The following is a 24022-nucleotide window of genomic DNA, read 5'->3' as shown; positions in this document are numbered from 1 at the left end:
TGTCTGGTATAAAAAAGGAACTCAAATATATGACTATCGTATAGCAGCAAGATTGGTATAGGTACATCCCTTTAAAAGGTAAATTATGTTGTTATCTCACACTTCATAGGACAGTGTAGTTGATTTATAAGATCCACAGAAAAGGCCAGGTGCAGTGGCTCACATCTATAACCCTAGCACTGTGGGAAGCCAAGGTGGGATTACTGTTTGAGCTCAGGAGTTTGAGAGCAGCCTGAGCAACATAGCCAGACCTCATCTATACTAAAAGTTAAAAAAATAAATAAATCAGCCAGGTGTCGTGGCACATGCCTATAGTCCCAGCTACTCAGGAGGCTGGGGCAGGATGATTGCCTGAGCCTCAGAGATTGAGGCTGCAGTGAGTTCTGATTGTACCACTGCACTCCAGTCTGGCCAACAGAGCCAGACCCTGTCAAAAAAAAAAAAAAAAATCCACAGAAAAACAACAGTATAAATCTTAAAAGGGAAGGAAGTTTTCAGTTATTTCTAAATACTTTTCCTGATGATTTTCTGCTATTGGTTGAAAAAATTTAATTACTTAGCTAAAAAACTTACTCGATTATCCACTGGCATCTTGAGACCCCTCTTCTACTTAACTCTTAACTGAGCCTCCTTTTAATCATGATTTCCCTATAATTCATCATCCCCAATTAATCTCCTTTTTCATATGCCACCTCTTAGTATTTTGTTTTTACTATTCTTACCTTACCTATTACTCCCTTGTCAATAGTGCTCACAGCAAGTTACAGAGAAGACAAAATAGCTATGTAAAAGATGCCAACCTTAAGGATATTTTAGTAAAATACACATACGAACTCTAATTAGTGCTGTCTCCAGTCTTTAGAGGAGTTGAGGAATTGGGGAGTCTCTAGTCTCAAGTTCCACAACCTCCACCCTCCCCAAAAGCCCCAACCTATGGTACTTATAATCTAAGTGATCACGGGAACAAAGGACCTAAGGAGTGGATCTAACAACTGTAACCATTCTTGGTTTTTAGATAAAAATAACTAAAGTACTGTTCTCTAGTTCTTACAAGCACATTTCAAATTAACCCAATTCTATGCTTAATTATTTAAATGTATTAGAACAAGAGTTCCTTTTTTTTTTTTTTAAAAAAAAACAGAGTACATTCAGAATGTTGTACTTAAGGGAGGAAAACTTCAGGCACAATTGCCAATTACGAATGGCCAATATAGGTGAGGCTCAGTAGCTCAGCTTGTAATCCCAGCACTTTGGGAGGCCAAGGCAGGTGGATTACTTGAGTTCATGAGTTTGAGAGCTGCTGGGGCAACAAGGTGAAACCCCATCTCTACAAAAAATACAAAAATTAGTTGGACATGGTGGAATGCACCCATAGTCCCAGCTACTCAGAAGGCTGAAGGAGGAGGATGGCTTGAGCCTGGGAGGTAGAAGTTGTAGTGAGCTGAGATAGAGCCATGGCACTCTAGCCTGGGTAATAGAGCCAGACCTCATTTACACCAAAAGTTTAAAAAACCACCACCACCACCACCACCACAGAGCCAGACCTTGTCTCAAACAACAACAAAAATAGCCAATATATTAAGAAATTAAGCCTTAGGCCAGGCGCAGTGGCTTACATCTGTAATCCCAGTACTTTGGGAGGCCGAAGCGGGTGGATCACCTGAGGTCAGGAGTTCAAGACCAGCCTGATAAAGTTCCGTCTCTACTAAAAACACAAAAATTAGCTGGGTGTGGTGGTAGGTCCCTGTAATCCCAGCTACTCAGGAGGCTGAGGCATGAGAATCACTTGAACCCGAGAGGCAGAGGTTACAGTGACTCGCGATCTTGCCATTGCACTCCAGCCTGGGCAACAAGAGCGAAACTCCGTCTCAAAAAAAAAAAAAAAAAAGAACTTAATTACTTCCCAAAACTCAAACCCAAATAAGTTAGTTCTTAATATAAACACATTTGGTTGCTTGGCTTTGTAAGATTCAAGTAGGGTAGCACCTAACAATTAAAATGGATTATATTAATTTGTTAAGACATTAATTCTAACATTACATATAAACTTACAATGATTCTCCAAATAAGATAACAGTAACAACATAAATAAATTTTGGCTTCTAAAGTTTAAAATCCAGAAAAAAAAATTTGTATTCAGGGCATCCAGAACAGTTAATATCCTAAAAGTCAAGAGGCTACAAAAGGTTTTAATGCATATAAAGTTTATTATTATAAATGTCAGTGACTAGTCAATCACAAAGCTTAAGACTTCAGGAAAACACTGATAATTTTTAATTTATTGCCATAGATTATGTCATTTTCAATGTTCATATAAAAATCCACTTTATTTCTGAAGAGCTCGGTAAAAAGGAAAAGCACTAACACTGCATTTGTATACTACAGAAAGGAGAAGTGTATTGTATGTGAGTTATAGCTCAATAGAGCAGTGTGAGAAAGTATGAAAGAAAGACAACTTAGTGGAGTATATAAAATTCAATCCTGGTTTTGTTAAATAAAATACTAAAACCAATCAATAAATACTGGCATATTTAAACTATTAGGTGACATAATGAGGACACAGTAGATACCATTAGCTAAAGAGTTCTACTCTTAAAGATGGAACTTCCATATAATGGAACTTTATTATACAGTAAATTAAAGAGAAGGAAGGTGGCTTATGCAACAGTAGACTAACCTTCAAGATCTTTTAAGTGAAAAGGGATCTAGAGTATATATGTTCTTTTGCATTAAAAAGAGAAGGAATTTGTGCATATATATTTGTTACATAAGACATGTTATATATACACATACAGACGCATGCATGTATATGTTTTTGGTGGCATATGTATAAATTAGCTTTGGAAAGATATACAAGAAACAGCTAACACCAGGGCTATCTGTGGGTTAATAGGATAGCTGGAGCATAGTAAAAGGGAAGATTTCTTAGGTTACCATTTTGTGTGTTTTGAATTTGAGCAATGTGAATATAAACTTACCAAGAGGAAAAATTAAAAGTACTTTACCTTGCACCATTGTTCCTAATGACTTCCACAGTTTCTTCAACGAAGTATCGATCCTTGACATATGCAAAGATATCATCACAAATTTCATGTAAGCGTGAACGATGGGTAAGGCTGGTCAAGTATAAAACTGGAATAATTAGTGGTTCTGGAAAACTCTGAAGATTCTGTGTTGCTTTTTTTTCTGACTCAAGTGCTTCCTGATACGTCAGTCCAGGTCTACCCGTCACAGCACAACTCCACACAAGGCTGTTGCACAGAATGGTTCGTTCAAAAAAGTCACTGATTAAAAAACAAAAACGAAAACAAAAACCCATTACCTATCATTTCACAAATTTTACATTAAAAACTGATAGCATTATCAGGTTATTTTCGTGCCTTTAATGCAAAATTTTATGTAGACTCACAGAACTCAAGGGTTTGGTAACTGGTCAACTTATAACATTAATACAAACGTAAGAAAAAGTATATTTAAACTAAATATGTATATTTTGCAATTTAAAGGCACATCAGTCAAAACTAGACTTTGAGTTCCATCTGTTTTTCAGTGAAAAACTGAAAACTTTAAGCAGCTAACAAGAGAAAAGCTAAATAAACTAGTACTTCACATAATGAAAAATCAGTCATTAAAAAGTATAAAGTTCTTAATTAACATTTCCATTAATATTAATAGAAAAATACCTATTTTCAGTTTGATCTATCCTGTATTTTCTTGAAACTATACGATGAGCTCATTTGTGTTTAAAAAAAAGAAAAAGAAAATAAAAAGTACCTACAGAAGCATAGATTTCTGGAATGTCATACAAAACTCAAGGTAACAGGCAGTAGGGATAACTGGGGAACCATTCTATTCAGTGCTCTTCTATTCTGCTGGAATTCCTTAATATGTGCATTTACTTATTTTCAAAAATTCTATCCACTTTTTTTTTGGAGACAGAATCTCACTCTGTCGCCCATGTTGGAGTATAGTGGCTGGATCTCAGCTTACTGCAACTTCCACCTTCCAGGTTCAAGTGATTCTCCTGCCTCAGCCTTCCGAATAGCCCACCACACTCAGCTAATTTTTTTATTTTTTATTTATTTTTTGAGATGGAGTTTCGCTCTTGCTGCCCAGGCTGGAATGCAATGGCGTGATCTCGGCTCACCACAGCCTCCGCCTCCCAGGTTCAAGGATTATCCTGCCTCAGCCTCCCTAGTAGCTGGGATTACAGGCATGTGCCACCACACCCAGCTAATTTTGTATTTTTAGTAGAGATGGGGTTTCTCCATGTTGGGCAGGCTGGTCTTGAACTCCCGACCTCAGGTGATCTGCCCACCTCAGCCTCTCAAAGTGCTGGGATTACAGGCATGAGCCACCACGCCCGTCCATGCTTGGCTAATTTTTATATTCTTAATACAGACGGGTTTCCCCATGTTGGCCAGGCTGGTCTCAAACCCTTGACCTTGTGATCCACCCACCTCAGCCTCCCGAAGTGCTGGGATTACAGGTGTAAGTCACCACACCCAGCCCTATCCACTCTCTTTTAAAATGCAAGAGATCTATATTATAGAAAGATTCCTAAGGCATAATGGGTAGGAAAAACACAAATCAATGAATACACAATCCCATGTACATTAATTATAATAATCACAAAAATGTATGTATTTATATACATACTGTAAAAAGATATTCCCTATGGAGAAAGAGGGGGAGACTGGAAAGGAATGAAAAGGAAAACTTTTTTTGTGATTCTAAATAATTCTATATTGTTTGAATTTTTTTTTTCTTTTTTGAGAGAGTCTCACTCTGTTGTCCAGACTAGAGGGCAGTGGTACAATCACCTAGGATCAAGCATTCTGTCTTGCCTCAGCCTCCTGAGTAGTTGGGACTACAGGTGCACACTAGGATAATCACCAATTTTTTTTGTGGGGGTAGAGATGGGGTCTCACTATGTTGCCCAGGATGGTCTCAACCTCCTGGGCTCAAGCGATCTTCCCACTCTGGCCTCCCAAAGTGTTAGGATTATAGGAATGAGCCACCATGCCCAGCCTGTTTGAATTTTTATTTTTATTTATGTATTTACTTTCCCGAGACAGAATCTCACTCTGTTGCCCAGGCTGGCAATGCAGTGGCATGATCTTAGCTCACTGCAACTTCTGCCTTCCTGGTTCCGGCAATTCTTGTGGCTCAGCCTCCCAGGTAGCTGGGACTACAGGTACATACCACTATGCCTGGCTAATTTTTGTATTTTTAGTAGAGATGGAGTTTCACCATGTTGGCCAAGCTGGTCTCGAACTCCTGGCCACAAGCAATTCACCACCTCAGCCTCCTATAGTGCTGGGATTAGAGGTGTAAGCCACCGCATTCAGCCCTGTTTAAATTTTTTAAATGAGCATTACTCATATATCATTTTGCAATAATTTTTTTTTATTTTTAGGTGGAGTTCCACTCTGTCACCCAGGCTGGAGTGCAGTGGCACGATCTCAGCTCGCTGCAACCTCCACCTCCCAGGTTTAAGTGATTCTCCTGCTTCAGCCTCCTGAGTAGCTGGGATTACAGGTGTGCACCACCACACCCAGCTAATTTTTGTATTTTTAGTAGAGACGGGGTTTCACCATGTTGGTCAGGCTGGTCTCGAACTCCTGACCTCGTGATCCGCCCACCTCAGCCTCCCAAAGTGCTGGGATTACAGGCGTGAGCCACGGCACCCAGTGCAATTTTTTTTTTTTTTTTTTTTTAAAGACAGAGTCTTACTCTGTCACCCAGGCTGGAGTACAGTGGCGTGATCCGGGTTCCCTGCAACCTCCGCCTCCCAGGTTCAAGGGATTCTCCTGCCTTAGCCTCCCAAGTAGCTGGGACTAAAGGCACATGCCACCATACCCGGCTAATTTTTTGTTATTTTCAGTAGAGATGGGGTTTCACCATGTTAGCCAGGATGGTCTTGATCTCCTGACCTGGTGATCCACCCACCTCAGCCTCCTAAAGTGCTAGGATTACAGGCGTGAGCCACCGTGCCTGGCCAATATAATATTTTTAAAATGTAAAAAGTTAGCCCACTGTGGTGGCATGAGCCTGTAATTCGAGCTACTCTGGAGGCTGAGGCAGGAGAATCGCTTCAGTCCAGGAGTTGAAGGCTACAGTGAGCCACAATCATGCCATTGCACTCCAGCCTGTGTAAGAGTGAGACTGAAAAAAAATTTTTTTATATATATGCATATGGTTATACATATGCAAAAGGGTTAACAATGGCTGCCTCTAAGTGGTAAGACACAGGTAAAATTTTTTCCTGCTTTATACTTTGTTCTGCTTTTCTGTAATTATATGTAACCATATAAATAATTATTCTTCAATTTTTTTCTCCTTCCTGAAATCTTTACTTCTCCCATCATTCTAAAAGTACTTCAACTGTTATATGCCTATTTCCTGGTTAGTACATCTATCTGTGTAGGTTATCTCTATTAGCTTGATCTCCAAAAAGTGGGGGCAATTCCATTTAGATTGTTTCCTTTGTACATGTCTATAGAACAACTTTTTTAAAAGGTATCTATGAAAATAAAGCAAGAGAAACTAATCATACCTTAACATAAATGAGATCTACAGAAATAACACGCATATGCCAAGTTATATGGCTCTTAATTCAGTAAAAAGAAGATTCTTTTGAAGTATCGTTTAGTTCAGGAAATAATGGGTGTATATCATCAAAAATACAAAGTAAACAGCAGTTATCCTTATAAGATAGAAGGCAGATATCCTAAGAATTCAGAGAAAGGGAAGGGAAGAATTCAGAGGGCAAAAAAAGATTTTTAAAAATACTATTAGAACTTTTTTGGGGGAAAGTGATGTTAAGAGGTAGGTCTTGGCCGGACACGATGGCTCATGCCTGTAATCCCAGCACTTCAGCAGGCTGAGGCAGGAGGATCACTTGAAGCCAGGAGTTCGAGACCAGACTGCACAACAAAGCGAGATCCTGTCTCCACCAAAAATAGAAGAAAAAAATTAGCCAGGGGGTGCACATCTATAGTCCTCGTTATTCAGGAGGCTGAACCCAGGAGCTCAAGGCTGCAGTGAGCTATGATTACACCACTGCACTCCAGACTGAGCAACAGAGCACAACCCTGTTTCTTAAAAAAGTTCTAGCTCAGGCACAGTGGCTCACATCTGTAATCCCACTTTGGAAGATTGAGGCAGGAAAAATGCTTAAGCCCAGGAGCTCAAGACCAGCCTGGATGACATGGCAAAACCCAGTCTCTACTAAAAATAGAAAAATCAGCCAGGTCCACGTGGTGACACACGCCTGTAATCCTAGCTACTCAGGAGGCTGAGGCAGGAGGAGCACTCCAGCCTGGGAGGCCGAGGTTGCAGTAAGCCAAGATTGCACCATTGCACTCCAGCCTAGGTGACAGAGTAAAACAATGTCTCAAAAAAAAAAAAAAAAAAAGAAAAAGAAAAAGAAAAAGAAAAAGAAAAAAGAAAAGAAGAAAAAAAGTTCTAACTTTTTCCCATAGAAACAAACGTATCTGTAAGATTTAGCTTCTCAAGCCAATACATAATTAGCACATAATGTACACAGGTATATTTTTTTTCTCTTTTTAAAATTGATATATAACAGTTTTACATGTTAATACCTGTATACAATGTGTAATTATCAAATCAGGGTAACTGGGATATCCACCACATGAAGTATACTTTTAATAACTTAAACAATACTAAGTACTGCTCAAGAAAATTATACTTCAAATTTAAATATCTTATACTTCAGTCTGTAAGCCAGTGCTAGTAGAAATAGAATGGTTAGTCACATGTATAATTTTAAATTTTCCAGTGGTCACATTTAAAATTTTAAAAATAAAAATAACTCAATATATCACAAAATAATTTCATTTCAATATGTAATAAACATTTTAAAAATTGAGATACTTTACTTATATTCTTCTTTAAAAAAAAAATCCGCCAGGCATGGTGGCTCACGCCTGTAATCCCAGCACTTTGGGAGGCCGAGGCAGGCAGATCACAAGGTCAGGAGATCGAGCACATCCTGGCTAACATGGTGAAACTCCGTCTCTACTAAAAATACAAAAAATTAGCTGGGCGTGGTGGCACACGCCTGTAGTCCCAGCTATTGGGGAGGCTGAGGCAGGAGAATCGCTTGGAACCCAGGAGGCAGAGGTTGCAGTGAACTGAGACTGTGCCACTGCACTCCAGCCAGGGCAACAGAGCGAGACTCTGTCTCAAAATAAAGAAAAAAAAATCCAATGTATATTTTACATTTACTGCCTATCTTAATTCTGACTAATCATATTTTCAAGTACTTAATAACCTATCTGGCCAAGTAATGGCTCCTGTTCTGGACAGCACAGCTCTAGCCACAGCAGCTAAGTGCCTGAGGTACTGAGTAGGAAATATCCCATACATGGGATATTTCGTGCCATGGCAGGGGGACAGCTAAACGCAGTGAATTGCAACAAACACAATTTAGATTTAACACTGCCTAAAAATACCAAGGAGAACAATGGCACAAATGCCAAAACCAGTGATATATAGCTGCCCTTTTACACCCTAAGGTTTCTACTATCTCCTACAACATGTTTGTGCCATTTGTTTCCTTTGTGTTTATTTACTCTACAAAGTTATTGTTACATTATAGCTTCACTGTGCACAAAGACCTACCCTAAGGAGGCAGGACACACTACCACAGTGGCCATTTTAAGGGAGAAAAGTCCAAGGGTCATCTCTCCCCTACTCATAACCCACGAACGGCACAGCACCATCTCTAACATTACGCACCTTCACTTTCTCCCACTTCTGTCATTCTACTCACACTTTACCCATTTATCATACACATTTAAATGTGCAGAATTTGTTAATACTGAATTCTAGGGGGTTGGTTACAATGCCTCTTCAATTTCTACATTATAAGAATATAACTATTGAAGCTTACAAAAAATACATTTTACTATTGTGAGTAAAAATAACAAAGTATTTTTATATGAATGTAAATCTAGGCTAATACAGGTTATTAACGTCAGATTTATGACTGCACTCTTTCAATCATCCTCTTCACTAAAGGTGGGCATCCTACTGGCACAGAGACCAAATCCTGCCCTCCACCTGCTTTTGTAGTTTTTTTTTTTTTTTTGGGAACACAACTATACCCACATTTTTAGATGTTGTCAGTAACTGCTTTCTCACTACATCTGCACAGTTGGATAGAGAGTTGGATAGGTAAAAGAGATCCTATGTCCAAGCAAAGCCTAAAATACCAATTATCTGGCCCTTTGCGGAAAAAATTTGATAACCCCTCCTCTTTACCATTATTTCATAAGGAAAAATTGCTGAGTGACAAAGTACTTTCTTAAAAACACACCTGTAATATGAAGTCAACCAACACTCTGGTGAACAAACTGAGGAACAAAGTGCAACATACTATTAATTTGTTGGGTATTGGGAAAACTAAAAAACTAAAAACCTAGTAGGGGAAGATTACATTGTGACATAAAAATCAGAAACTAGGCCGGGCACAGGGGCTCACGCCTGTAATCCCAGCCACTTTGGGAGACCGAGGCGGGTGGATCACGAGGTCAGGAGGTCAAGACCAGCGTGGCCAAGATGGTGAAATCCCATCTCTACTAAAAATATAAAAATTAGCTGGGCACAGCGGCAAGAGCCTGTAATCCCAGCTACTCGGGAGCCTGAGGCAGGAGAATCGCTTGAACCAGGGTGGCAGAGGTTGCAGTGAGCCGAGATGGAGCCATTGCACTCCAGCCTGGGCGACAGAGTGAGACTCTGTCTCAAAAAAAAAAAAAAAATCAGAAACGAAGTACAATTCAGATAAAAAACAAAGCATACTCTACTTAGGGGCCAAAACATTCTCTCTCTCCATGTATGTATGCATGTGTGTGTGTGTGTGTATGTATGCATATATGCATATATATACGAAGGAGAGAGAAAAATGAATCCCAGCTTTACTCTTTGAATGCAACTGGATAAGTTACATAACCTTTCTAAATTTGGTTCCTCCATGAATGTTAATGTGAAAATCAGGCCAGGCGAGGTGGCTCACGCCCATAATCCCAGCACTTTGGGAGGCTGAGGTGGGTGTATCACGAGGTCAGATTGAGATCATCCTGGCTAACACGGTGAAACCCCATCTCTACTAAAAATACAAAAATATTAGCTGGGCATGGTGGTGTATGCCTGTAGTCTCAGCTACTAGGGAGGCTGAGGCAGGAGAATGGCATGAACCCGGGAGGCAGAGCTTGCAGTGAGCTGAGATTGCATGACTGCATTCTAGTCTGGGTGAGAGGGCGAGACTCCATCTCAGAAAAAAAAAGAAAAGAAAAGAAAAGAAAATGAGATAATTCTTAGCAAATGCCCCTAAAATGTAAGTGCACTCAATAGATATTATCAATTCTTATTGTTCAGGTACGACATGCGCAGAGAGATCCTAGAAGAATAACCAGTATGTTAGAGAAACAATGTCAGAAAAACACATATGTTTTCAAGAGAGAAAGTTAGACATCTGGAAGGGGAGCAGAAAGAGACAGAACCATCTCAAACATCTGAAGATATTTCTTCTTGTCAGCTCCTGAGGGCAAGTACAGGAAACAAGAGAAATTCTAGGAAGAAAGAGTTTTTGAATCATTATTATAGGTAGTATGGGGCAAACAACAAGGTATGTCCACAAGTTCTTATGATGGTTTTCATTGTGTTTTGATGGATAATATATATTAGATTATCAGTGAGCACTCAAAATCCAATCAGGATGACCCGACTGTAAAATTCTAGCAACTGCCTGTGGTAGACTGTTTGCAAAGAGGGCTAAAGATGTGCAGGCTCCTTTGAAATATGACATTCATGCTCTTCTCACCAAAAGCTGGAGTCTATTTCATGACCTCCTGAATCTGGGCTGACCTTGTAATCTGTTTTGACCAAAATAATAAAGAAATTATGGCCGGGCGCGGTGGCTCAAGCCTGTAATCCCAGCACTTTGGGAGGCTGAGGCGGGTGGATCACGAGGTCAGGAGATCAAGACCATCCTGGCTAACATGGTGAAACCCCGTCTCTACTAAAAATACAAAAAAATTAGCCGGACGTGGTGGCGGGCGCCTGTAGTCCCAGCTACTCGGAGGCTGAGGCGGGAGAATGGCGTGAACCCGGGAGGCGGAGCTTGCAGTGAGCTGAGATCCGGCCACTGCACTCCAGCCTGGGTGACACAGCGAGACTCTGTCTCAAAAAAAAAAAAAGAAATTATATTGGCCGGGCGCGGTGGCTCAAGCCTGTAATCCCAGCACTTTGGGAGGCCGAGACGGGCGGATCACGAGGTCAGGAGATCGAGACCATCCTGGCTAACACGGTGAAACCCCGTCTCTACCAAAAAATACAAAAAAAAACTAGCCGAACGACGTGGCGGCGCCTGTAGTCCCAGCTACCCCAGAGGCTGAGGCAGGAGAATGGCGTGAACCCGGGAGGCGGAGCTTGCAGTGAGCTGAGATCCGGCCACAGCACTCCAGCCTGGGTGACAGAGCGAGACTCCGTCTCAAAAAAAAAAAAAAAAGAAATTATATTGAGTGAGTTCCATTCTCATCCTCTTGAAATTCTAGGACCACCATGTGAAACAGCCTCTTTCTGAGGTTGAAAGACCACATGGTAACTAAAACCATCCCAGCTGAGTTCCCAGACCTGTGACTGAGGCTATCTCTTACTCCAACCAGCTTCAGCCTAGCCTCCAGCTGACTGCAGCTAAGTGAGTGAGCACAGAAGAAACCAGCAGAAAAAAACTGGCAATCCACAGAATAGAAAGCAAATAAAATGGGTTGTTATTTACAGCCACTAAGTTTTGGGGTAGGTTGTTACTACAACCTACAATATTGCAATAACTGATAAATGTATTCTGTCTGAAGAAAAAATGTATTTAAAACATCTGAAACTAAGTACATGTCTGCTAAGTAGACAAAAGATAAAATTCAAAAAGAAAAGCATTTAGGAATCTCTGCTATACCAACCAGGAAAAAAGGACTCATGGATCCAAGTATCAGGACCACGTGGCAGGCTTATTCCTTAAAGAGGAGCTAAACATCTCATTTAAAGACACTAGCTATGAAAAATTATCCAACTTCGTTTGAAAACCCCATGCTCACTAAACAGCCTTTGATTATAACTAGATTTCACACATAACTGACCATCAGTATAGGAATTCGTCAGTATGAAAGACATTCTTCCCTACTATAAATTGATCATGTTCTGATGTGTCCACTGAATACCTAGAGCTTAATCACTTGGGGTATAGTAAAAAACCAAATGTCTAAGAAGACAGTACACAGCGGTATCTACACAAAAATCTAGGCAGCCAGTTTAAATTCCAGGCAATGCCCCTATTATCTTAGTGCATACTTCAACAGATATTAGGAAGAATTTTCCATAATAGCACTATGTGATAGTAAACAGTAAAAAGAGCATAAATTCTAGAATAATTGATGTGAGTTAGATTCTAGCATTATCAGTTACTAGAAAAATAATTTTGGACACTGTAATCTTGGATTTACTCCCCACCCCAACTTCAGTTTCCTCATCTGTAAAAGGAGGCTGTTGAAAGGACTGACTTATTAACAAGAGAGAGCAGATGAACAATGAAAATAGGCTGCCTTATAAGCTAGTCAAACCTCTTCCAATGAAAAGCCAGGGTGAAACATAATTTCAACCACCTGTTAGTGATGTTGTGGAAGAGAGTCATACATTTTGTATGGAAGGCTGGACTCACTCAAAGTTGGGAAATATATTCCAAGTGTCTATATGGCTAAAAAAAAAAAAGTTATTTTATTTATGAGATTAAGTCACCAGGTAATACAACAAATCATTTCCCTATCCCACAAGTCTAGAAATTCTGGTATTCAGACCTGACTGTTCCATTTTTTAACAATCCACAGCAAAAATAAACAAAATTGTTGTCAGCTCGCCAAAATTACAGAATATTTTTGTTTTTGTAGAAACAAGGTCTTACTATTTTGACCTGGCCGATCTCAAACTCCTGGCCTCAAGTGATCTTCCCACCTCAACCTCCCAAAATGTTTGGATTATAGGCATGAGCCACTGCACGCAGCCAGAATAAATCGTATTTAAGAGACTAAATTGACCGGGCGCAGTGGCTCACGCCTGTAATCCCAGCACTTTAGTAGGCTGAGGTCGGGAGTTCCAGACTAGCTTGGTCAGCATGGTGAAACCCTGTCTCTACTAAAAATACAAAAATTAGCCGGGTGTGGTGGCACATGCCTGTAAACCCAGCTACTTGGGAAGCTGAGGCAGGAGAATCACTTGAACCTGGGAGGCAGAGGTTGCAGTGAGCAGAGATCACGCCATTGCACTCCAGCCTGGGCAAAACAAAGCGAGACTCTGTCTCAAAAAAAAAAAGAAGACTAAATTATGCACCTTAGCTTATGCATTTGTCTATAGTTGATGTGGTATTGAGTCTTCTTTACCTATGAAAAAGCAGGTCAATCAAGAGTTAGCAATTAGTTAAGGAGAATGTAGTAAGGAGTCTGTGCTATTTAATCACTGAGGATGTATCCTGGTCAGTCACTGTCTCAAAGAGTTCAAGTTCTTGGAGAAGACAAAATGTGAGGCAACAGGCCAAGTGCAGGGGTTCACGCCTGTAATCCCAGCACACTGGGAGGCCGAGGCGGGTGGATCACCTGAGGTCAGGAGATCCAGACCATTCTGGCCAACGTGACGAAACCTCATCTCTACTAAAAATACAAAAATTAGCTGGGTGTGGTGGCAGGCACCTGTAACCCCAGCTACTCAGGAGGCTGAGGCAGAGAATGCCTGAACCCAGGAGGCAGAGGTTGCAGTGAGCTGAGATCGCACCACTGCACTCCAGCCTGGGCAATAGGGCAAGACTCCATCTCACAAAAAAAAAAAAAAAAAAAATTAGCTGGGCGTGGTGGCGGGCACCTGTAATCCCAGCTACTTGGGAGGCTGAAGCAGAGAACTGCTTGAACCCGGGAGGTGGAAGTTGCAGCGAGCCAAGATTGGGCCACTGTCTCCAGCCTGGGAGACAGCGTGACTTCATCTCAAAAAAATAAAAATAAAAACAAAAATAAAAATAAAAAGGTGAGGCAACAAATACATTGCATGACAAGGCAATAACAGGAGATGCTACACTAGATAAAATGGAGGGGGTGACCATTGCTGCTTAGAAGGACAAAGAGGAAGCAGGCTATAATATCAAGTAAGATACAGACAGAAAACAAGCAATTAAAAGGTCACTGGCAAGCAGGAGCGGTGACTCATGCCTGTAATCCTAGCACTTTGGGGAGGCCAGGGCGGATAGATCACTTGAGGTTAGGAGTTCGAGACCAGCCTGCCCAACATGGTGAAACCCTGTCTCTATTAAAAATACAAAAAGCCGGGCATGGTGGCAGGCGCCTGTAATCCAGGTACTCTGGAGGCTGAGGCAGGACAATCTCTTGAATCTGGAAGGCGGAGGTTGCAGTGAGCCAAGATCATGCTAATGCACTCCAGCCTGGCAGCAAGAGTGAAACTCCGTCTCAAACTAAATTAAAATAAAATAAAATAAAACAAAATATTAAAAAAAAAAAGGCACTGGCAACCTCTACTAACCACATTTACAGGCAAAAGTTACTTTGTATTGTGTTGGGAAGCGAATAAGGCTAGGAGGTGTAGAAAACCTTTTTTAGACTGATTAGAGAAACTTATATTCAAGAAATAAAAAATGCAAGCAAATAAGCGAGCATAGTGGTCTTCAGGCAAATACAAAAGAAAAATATTCAAAATAATGCACTGAAAGGCTAGTCTTCAAACAAATTCACATAAACCAATTGGTGATTTAACAAGTGAAAACAGAGGGTTTTTTTGTGTTTTTTTTTTTTTTTTTAGGGCTACTCCATAAGCAGTGTTAAGAGTAGCCTGCAGCCCAGCCGGGCATGGTGGCTCATGCCTGTAATCCCAGCACTTTGGGAGGCAGAGGTGGGAGGATCACGAGGTCAGGAGTTCGAGACTAGCCTGGCCAACATGGTGAAACCCCATCTCTACAAAAGATACAGAAAAAAAAATAAGCCAGGCATGGTGGGACGTGCCTGTAATCCCAGCTACTCAGGAGGCTGAGGCAGGAGAATCACTTGAACCCGGGAAGCAGAGGTTGCAGTGAACCGAGATTGCCCCATTGCACTCCAGACTGGGCAATAGAGTGAGACTCTGTCTCAAAAATAGAGCAGCCTGCAGAGATTTCCTTCATAGTTTTTCCAGAGTTGTTTCAAAAGTCAGGTTACCATACTACAGACCACCATATACTACTTACCACAAAAGCATTTTTGGAAAGATCTCTTTGTAATCATTTGTGAGAAACAGAAAGTAATTCAAAATTTAACATCATTAAAAGGCAGTCTTCTTCCAATTTTGTCAAAATTCTTTCCGTTCAGTCATAGAAACCTAAGAACATCAGCAATACTCCTTAATTCAGGGTAAATGGTCAAATACCTTTGCTCCCAAACCAATAATCTCTCTGAGACTGCCTGTAATTTCCAAAAGCCCAAACACTTCAGCACAAGGGAAAAAAAACAAAAACTGAAAATAAAAATCTAGTTATTTAAAATGTTTAAATGCCCTAAGACTACAAAGAATACAGTTCCTTGATATTAATGGAAGATACGGCTGGGCATGGTGGTTCATGCCTGTAATTCTAGCACTTTGGGAGACCGAGGCAGGCAGATCACCTAACTCAGGAGTTCAAGACCAGCCTGGACAACACGGCGAAATCCTGTCTCTACATACAATACAAAAATTAGCCAAAGTGGTGGCATGCACCTGCAATCCCAGCCACTCAGGAGGCTAAGGTAGTAAGGTGGGGGGGATTATTTGAGCCCAGGAGGTCAAGGCTGCAGTGAGCCAAGATTGTGCCACTGCACTCCAGCCTGGGCGACAGAGCAAGAACCTGTCTCAAAATAAGTAAATAAAAATAATGGAAGATAGGTAGTTCTGGAATGCGAAAAATCTTCTGTATTTCAGCATTTCAGATTTCTCCAAGGTTAGAATAATTCAGCTCAAGAACCAAAGTGCATTAAGAATGTTTAATTCACAAAGGATAACAGCCATATTCATCCTACCCTCTAAGGTGAGAAAAGCCCCTTTAAAAGATTGCTTATATGGAAGGAGAAAACAATTTGAAATGTAAGCCTATTTACTATTTTGTTGGTACTCTCAATTTTTTTTAATCATAATTGTTAGCAAGGCCTGTAGCTTTAAAATCCTTAAAAAAAAAAAAATCCTTATCCAATTACCTAATCCAAGTTCACTTAACTAGTTACGAGAACTCTATTTGAGTAACAAAACAAGTCTCTACAGGAGCAGAGCCAGACGTGCACTCCTACTTAAAAGTACTGTCTGATGAAAAGCACTCTATCTACTTCTCTATATGTAACATGTTTAATGTGAAACCCTTTCTGTGGAGCTGAAGAAAAAGGTTTACTTAAAATAAATGCTCAAAGGAACTTTTCTAACCTCACTATTGATTTCTTAGGTGCAGTTTGGCCAAAACCCTTCCTCGGTCAAGCCCCCGCTCAGAAAAGGTGCCTTACACGCGACGTTACTTGGTTGCTATTACACTTGGTTTCCAAGTCACAAAGAGATTCCTTTTGAGGGGAGAGGATAAAGCATAAGAAAAAGAGAGGATCACCCTCTTGGAGTGATTGATCAAGTCAGGTTCTCACTTAGAGATCCTGTTTAAACACAAGACGCTAAAACACACCATCTTGCTCCGTGTCACAGGACCAGATCTCTCGGGATAAATTAAGCGACGGGCTGAAAATGTAGGAGCTGAAACTACACCAGCAGCAGCTCCGCGTTCTTATCAAAACAATAGCGAGTGGCACATGTCAGGCAGCCCACATGCGCAGGGGGATAAAGCGGCGCCTGGCTGAGTCTGGAGTTGAACTTGTCTTAACCCCCTCCCCCAACACCCTCCACCGCGCTCCCGGCTACGCGAAAGTGAAAACGAGGGGCGCCTAAGGCCCTGCTTCTTCCCCCTTCCTCTTCCCCTTGCCCAGCCGCGACTTCTTCCTCACTGATCTCCCGGGGGCGGAGACGCTGAGTTCCCCAGAGACGAGAGTTAGTCACCAAGAAGAGGCGGTGACAGAGAGCGCGGCTCCCGTCGCACTCCGAGGCCTAGCAGCGCCGGACGGGAGGCCGCCTGCGGAGGCTCTCGCGTCCCGCGCCCTCCACCTCTGGCCCGCAGGGACGCTCCCTCCTTCCCTTCTAGAGCGAGTCTCAACTCCGCTCCTCTCCCCTACCCCAGGCAGCTCCAACGTCAGATCCCACTCCCGACTGAGAAAACGAAGCCCAGCCCAGCCGTTTCCTGCCCACCGGGGCAGGAATTCCCTCCCCCGACCCATGGACTGCGGCCCCACGTCGCTGACCCTAGCGGGGATCCCCTTGGCCGCCGGGAGGGGATCCCGGAACTGGCCCCGGAGTGCGCGTGTGGCCGCGGCAGGGAGGGGCGAGGCGGGGAGTTTCCGCCGCCCCGCGGCCAGGAGGGCGGGAGGGCGACAGCAGAGGCTAAGAGCGGTCCCCGAGGCCGGCCGGGGACCCCAGCCTCCTCCGCCACGACCAACCCGCGTTCCCCACGCGAGCCGCCGCCAGTTGGCCCCGCGCGTTCTCCAAGTGGAGGCTAGGAGGCAAAGAACCGCGGACCTGGGGCCACCCGTCACTTTCAAGTCACCCCGCCAGAAGCCCAGGGCGAGGAAAAGGAGAGAGACAAAAGGGCGCTAGGGAGGGAGTCCCCCCACCCCCCGCGGCCCCGCACCCTGCCCGGCTCTTACTCGTAGTGACGGAAGATCTCGTTGGTGACTTTACAGTAGAAAACTTCCTCGTCGGGCCGCAGGTCCGCGGGCGGCTTCTGTCTCACAAACGGCTTTCGGTGTAGCAGCGGCATCTCCCGTCCGCCCGCGGGCTCGCCCGGACCCTCGGCCGCCCGCGCCGGCCCCGCTTCCCTATCAAAATTGGAGGGAAAGGAAAGCCGGTAAGGTGGGGAGCGCTCGGCGGCAGCGTGGGCCGGTCCGCGAGCCGGGAGAAGCTCGGCTGCCTTTTGTGTGACTGACGCGCCGCGGCCGCTACCGGAGCCGAGTTCGTTACTGCCGCTGCCCGGGCGTCGAGCGAGCGGAGCTGCCGCCGCCCCTGCCCCCCGAGCGCGTCCTGCCTCCTCTCGCCCTGCCGCTGGCTCACAATGGGGCAGGACGCCCCGCCGCGGGGGGCAGTGCGGGAGCGGCGGCGGCCCCCTCCCCCAGCGCCGGCTCCCCGCCCGCCGCCGCCGCCGCCGCCAGGCTCACAACGTGCTCGGCGCGCAGCCGGCCGGCCGGCCAGCCCAACGCCGCCAGGGCGCTCGCCGCGGGCGGACCCCGGCGCCGCTCCGCTTTGTTCCCGGCTTGCCTCCACTTCCCGGCCGGCTCCCGAGCGACCCTCACCTGCGAGCACGCCGACTGCCACTTGTCCACCTTCTCCACTACAAAGGCAACGAGGGGAGACCCCGTCCTCCCAGGGGACCGCCTCTCTCCGGCCCCGCCGCGCCCCTCGCCGCCACTTCTCCCGCTGCCACTGCCCGACTCCGCGCGGGGAATTGCGTCCCACCGCCACTTCCCCGCCTCTCGGAGCTCCTGGGAAGTTTCTGATCTACTTTCGGCTCTGAAGGAGGAAGAGCTGTTGGGAGGAGCTTTTCACTCCTCGCTTCTACCTTTTTATTGGCTACTCGATGACTTTTACAGCCTGTCACTGATACAGGAAGAGACAGCAGAGAGCCTGGGAGAGCTACATTATTAATTAATGGAGCAACCCCTTGTGAAGATTCAGAAGCATCCTCCATGTTTGAGATTATCAGCCAAAAGATCCAGGGAAAGCGCTGGCGGTTCATAAACACATGGCTAACAAAGTAAATCCTTCAAGTCTGCCACCGACGCTTGACTACACGATGGGAAAAGGGATTCCAATTACGATTTAACTTGTATTTTAAAGATGAGAAAAGAAATGAATAAGAAAATTTGTTGCTATTTTTCTTCTTCCAAATTAGAATCCATATCTCTAAAAATACTTTGCATGTTTAGTAAACATCCGTCTTGAACTAGAAGATACCTTGACATCAGTTCTATTTAATACTTATGGCAATTAAGAGGTTTAGAGAGCAGAGGAAAAGACCAAAAAAAAAAAAATGTGTTACAAAGTGTCATCATGCTTGTAGGACCCCAACATTCTTGAAACTAATACACCTTTAAAAAGTAATATTTACAATGCTGTAAATATTTGCAAAGTATCAATGTTTAATTCAATTAGAATTTTAAGGATTATGGATTTACTAGTGAAAATTCCCCTAAAACAACTTTCCCATATCAGTAATTTTTACTTAGGGAAACAATTTTAACGTACATAATACATGTGACCTTGGAATTCAATACAATTTTCGAAACTACAAGTGACTCAGAACATTCACTGGATGTGTTTTAAAGTCTTTTTTGATACTGTCCTTAACATTTGCTTATTTGAAATTAATATGAAAGAATGAAACAAAGTTAGTTTTAAAAACGGTTATTCGACAGTTAGTTTTAAGAACAGTTATTCGACAAAGACGTTATTCCTGTTACCAATACTGCGAAATGATAATTACAGAAACAATGTGGGATCCGTTTTATAACTTCAAATTTAAGTTCATTTGTACTTTGGAGCAGAAAATGTAAGAAATCTAAATCAAGAGTTACTATTTTTTATCTTTCAGGCTGGTTTTAATTGTTCATACACCTAACAAAATAAACATTTGTGAAAGGCGTTATTCTTTGGGTGTTTTAAAATTCATTAATACTATTAATGCACCTTACTATACAGAAGTCACAGAAGTTAGAAATGCTCTCAGTAAGTAGTAAGTATGTACTTTAGTATCAATAAACTCTTCAAATAAGAGTTTACAGATTTGATTATTTTTTTCTATTTTTGGAGACAGTTTCACTCTGTGCCCCAGGCTGGAGTGCGGTGGCGAGATCTCATCTCACTGCAACCTCTGCCTCCTGAGTTCAAGCGATCCTCCTTCCTCAGCCTCAGGAGTAGCTGGGATTACAGGCGCACACCACCACGCCCCGCTAATTTTTGTATTTTTAATAGAGACGGCCAGGGTGTTCTCAACCTCCTGATCTCAGGTGATCCGCCCGCCTCAGCCTCCCAAAGTGCTGAGATTACAGGTGTGAGCCACGGCGCCCGGCCAAGATTTGGAATTTTAAACCTGTCTCCAACCAGTATACTGAGTGACAAGTTAGAATTCCCTGCTTAGAAAGTATTTATTAAGCTGGGCGCGCTGGCTCATGCCTGTAATCCCAACACTTTGGGAGGCCGAGGCGGGCAGATCATGAAGTTAGGAGGTCGAGACCATGCTGGCCAACATGGTGAAACCCCGTCTCTACTAAAAGTACAAAAATTAGCTGGGCATGGCAGTGGGTGCCTGTAATCCCAGCTGCTCGGGAGGCTGAGGCAGGAGAATCGCTTGAACCCGGGAGGCGGAGGTTGCAGTGATCCGAGATGGCAACACTGCACTCCAGCCTGGGAGACAGAGACTCCGGCTCAAAAAAAAAAGGAAATATTTTTATTGATCTATCAGGTGAAAAATTTAGAGCCCACAAAGGTAAACTCAAAACGGGGACTGGGAGAATGGATAATTTTCAACCTATTTATTTAAGCATCACCCTCACAACTCAAAATCCCAACTTAACAGTTAAGCTAAATAAAGACGAAATTCTTTCTGAATACTTCAGTATTTATATTTACTAGATCTTACTGTTCAATAAGTCATTCAAATCATGATCTAAAGTCGTTATTTTATTATTAAATACAAATATTTAAGTTGGATTTTTTCTTATACTAGCTTAAAATTTTATTCCATCAAAAGCTATCATATTCAGTTTTCTCACAATCATACTCAAATTTCAATACGATCATAACTCATTTCTCTGAATTATATACATAGGGTTTATTTTAATGAGTTGTGACATTTAATGAATGTTAAACGGTTTTTCATTGTTATTTCAGAACAATGTAAGTTTAGAAAATTATAATTAACATGTTCAAAAGTTTAGTTTTAATGTGTTTATAATAATCAAATGAATAGACTACCTAAACTACCTCATGAAATAACATTTAAAGTATTCTACGCCTTCACAACTAAAAGCTTACCTAATTTATGATCTACTTCTGCATTTTGGTATCATGATTTCTTCCCTGCTTTGCTAATTACTACTTCTTGGCTTTTGAGAATAAAAAGCTCATTGCTGTATTCAGAAAGTAGTTAAAGGAGCCTGTCATAACATAGGACTTCATGTAAATAAATTTTTTGGAAATATTGTCAAGGAAACCGAAAGCTAAAGTGGCACAAAAAAAGAGAAAGCAATGATATTAAAATTATTTAATTTTTAACAATTTAATTAAACATTTATCAAGCTCCTTTTGTGTGCCAAGACACTGTACTAGCTCATGTAAGGGATACAATGTAAATAAATGTATCCTGGCTTCAAAAAATGTATAATCTTATAGGAAAAAGACAATGCAAATACAACCAATACAAGAATTATGTGAATCCTGATGATCATGAATAATATAATGCAAAAAGAGAAGTAGAAAAGTTTAGAATAAAATGTAGAAGGAAGACTCTAGGATCAGTCCTAAATGAAGTCATCCACAGGGCATGATTTGAAGGGCAACAGAGAACTCATGCTCCAACATATCCTCACCGGTCTCAAGCGACAACCCCATCAATCTCCATTAGTCATCCTTCAGCATGAAGACACGTAAAATGTGAATATTCTAGTTAGGCAGGACATATATTAATATAATACTATCAAGACATAGTTTGATTAAAATATCAATTTGGAGACACATACTGCCTTAGAAGTAAAGACAAAATAAGACTATGGGCCAGGCCAAGTGGCTCACACCTGTCATGCCAGCACTTTGGGAGGCTGAGGCAGGTGGATCACTTGAGGTCAGGACTTCAAGACCAGCCTGACCAACATGGTGAAACCTCGTCTCTACTAAAAATACAAAATTAGCTGGGCGTGGTGGCACACACCTGTAATCCCAGCTACTTGGGAGGCTGAAGTAGGAGAATCACTTGAGCCTGGGAGGCAGAAGTTGCAGTGAGCCAACATCACGCTGTTGCACTCCAGCCTGAGCAACGAGCAAAACTCCATTAAAAAAAAAGACTGGAATTTAAGTTTTATTTTTTATTTTTGAGACAGACTCTTGCTCTGTCACCCAGGCTAGGGTGCAGTGGCACAATCTCAGCTCACACAACCTCTGCCTACTGCGTTCAGTGATTCTCCTGACTCAGCCTCCTGAGTAGCTGGGATTACAGGCGCCTCCCACCACACCCAGCTAATTTTTGTATTTTAAGTAGAGACGAGGTTTCCCCATGTTGGCCAGGCTGCTCTCGAACTCCACTTGCCTTGGCCTCCCAAAGTGCTGGGTTTACAGGCATGAGCCACCGCATGTGGCCCAGAATATAAGTTTTTAAAGTTGGAGCTAGAACAATTTTCCTGCAGCTTCTATTAATATTGACTGATTAACATAAGAAAGCCTTTATATTTAGGTGGTTTAGTGAGATAGTAATCACTTACACCTGAAAGAAATCTTTGAGACCTCTGTTAAGTCTTCCATTTTGCATCTGAGGAAATTGACGCTGAGGAACTGGAATCCAGGCCTCCTGAGTCTCCTTGTCCAGTCAGTCTCTTTAGACCACACTGCTCTTTCTTTGGATTCGATAATAGCTAATTTTCTTATATACCCTACTCCCACCCCATTAATGAGCTAAAATACCATTATACATCCTTCTTAAAGTGCTCATATAGGGAGAAGCTATATTACTGATGATTAGAAATAATTATTTTTGTTGCAGCTGTGTCTTTAACATTAAAAAATAAAAAGTAAAGAAATAATTATTTTTGAGAATCATCCAGGAAAGCAATGGGGTAATAAAAATCATAGGCTGGGTGCGACTACTCACGCCTGTAATCTCAGCACTTTGGGAGGCTGGGGCGGGCGGATCACCTGAGGTCAGGAGTTCAAGACAAGCCTGGCCAACATGGTGAAACCCCGTCTCTACTAAAAGTACAAAAATTAGCTGGGCGTGGTGGTATGCGCCTGTAATCCCAGCTACTCGGGAAGCTGAGGCAGGAGAATCGCATGAAGCTGGAAGATGACGGTTGCAATGAGCTGAGATCATGCCATTGCACTCTAGCCTGGGCAACAGAGTGAGACTCTGTCTCAAAAAAAAAAAATCATAAATTTGTCTAATTGGATGGCTGACATGAGACCTATCGCCATGCTTCCATTAACGCATCTAACAGAAACTTTCATTTCCCTTACCTCTTAGCAATATTATAAAAGTACTTACAGTAGAGCTGCCCTAAGCTTTTCTGAGAAAGATGCCTTACAAATATATACAAGGAACATCTTTAGTTTTGTAAGTCCTTTTCTCATGTATCTCTAATATTTGTCTCAAGTCTTCTATGTTCTTTTTAATGTCTTTCTAATGAATTCATGGCATTTTACCCATAAAAGATTTCTATATACAGTACTGTTATTTAGAAGCAATGAATGTATTTTCCTTTGTATCTGAAACCACTGGCCTAGTGTTAGAATAGTGGTTCTAGAACTTGGCTGCCCATTGGAATCACCTGAAGGGTTTTTGAAAACTACTGATGCTTGGGCCATATTCAGGCCCCAGGTCTCTGGGATAGAGACCCAGGCACTGGGAGTTTAAAAATCTACTCAGATAATTTAATGGACTGCCAAGGTTGAGAATTACTGTGCTCGGACTGTTGATGTTGAAGTGGTAATGTGAGCACATTGGGAATACATCTTTTTATTCAACCCCTTTTGATTAGAGTCATGAATTATGGGATGGTAGTAAAAGTTCAGAGAGTAGTCTATGGTCATCATCTTTATCACAGTAATACTTTACATTTAATGAATGTTTTCAACTCGTCAAGGATTGTGCTAAGGGCTT

General features: G+C 42.3%; 1 protein-coding gene across 3 annotated transcripts in view; it reads right to left on the bottom strand.

Moving 5' to 3' along the window:
- BAZ1A (bromodomain adjacent to zinc finger domain 1A) overlaps positions 1-18962 on the bottom strand; it is a 131280-nt gene extending 112318 nt beyond the window's left edge. The window contains exons 1-3 of one of the 3 annotated variants that reach the window (XR_004431676.1): positions 18453-18626; positions 17811-17981; positions 3006-3284 (exon numbers count right to left, since the gene is read on the bottom strand). Coding sequence is in view for 2 of the 3 variants with exons in the window: in XM_033188273.1 (XP_033044164.1) it covers positions 3006-3284; positions 17811-17923 (392 nt within the window). In the remaining variant the exon portion in view is untranslated. Of the gene's footprint in view, positions 1-3005; positions 3285-17810; positions 17982-18452 lie in introns of all 3 variants that reach the window. The other 2 variants (XM_033188273.1, XM_033188272.1) reach the window with 2 other exon arrangements.
- Positions 18963-24022: the final 5060 nt, after the last annotated feature.

The sequence above is a fragment of the Trachypithecus francoisi genome, unplaced genomic scaffold (genome assembly GCF_009764315.1).
Source record: "Trachypithecus francoisi isolate TF-2019V2 unplaced genomic scaffold, Tfra_2.0 Lachesis_group3, whole genome shotgun sequence".
NCBI classification, from domain to species: domain Eukaryota; kingdom Metazoa; phylum Chordata; class Mammalia; order Primates; family Cercopithecidae; genus Trachypithecus; species Trachypithecus francoisi.
Note: the sequence above shows the minus strand (reverse complement) of the source record. Positions and strands in the feature narration are given on the sequence as shown.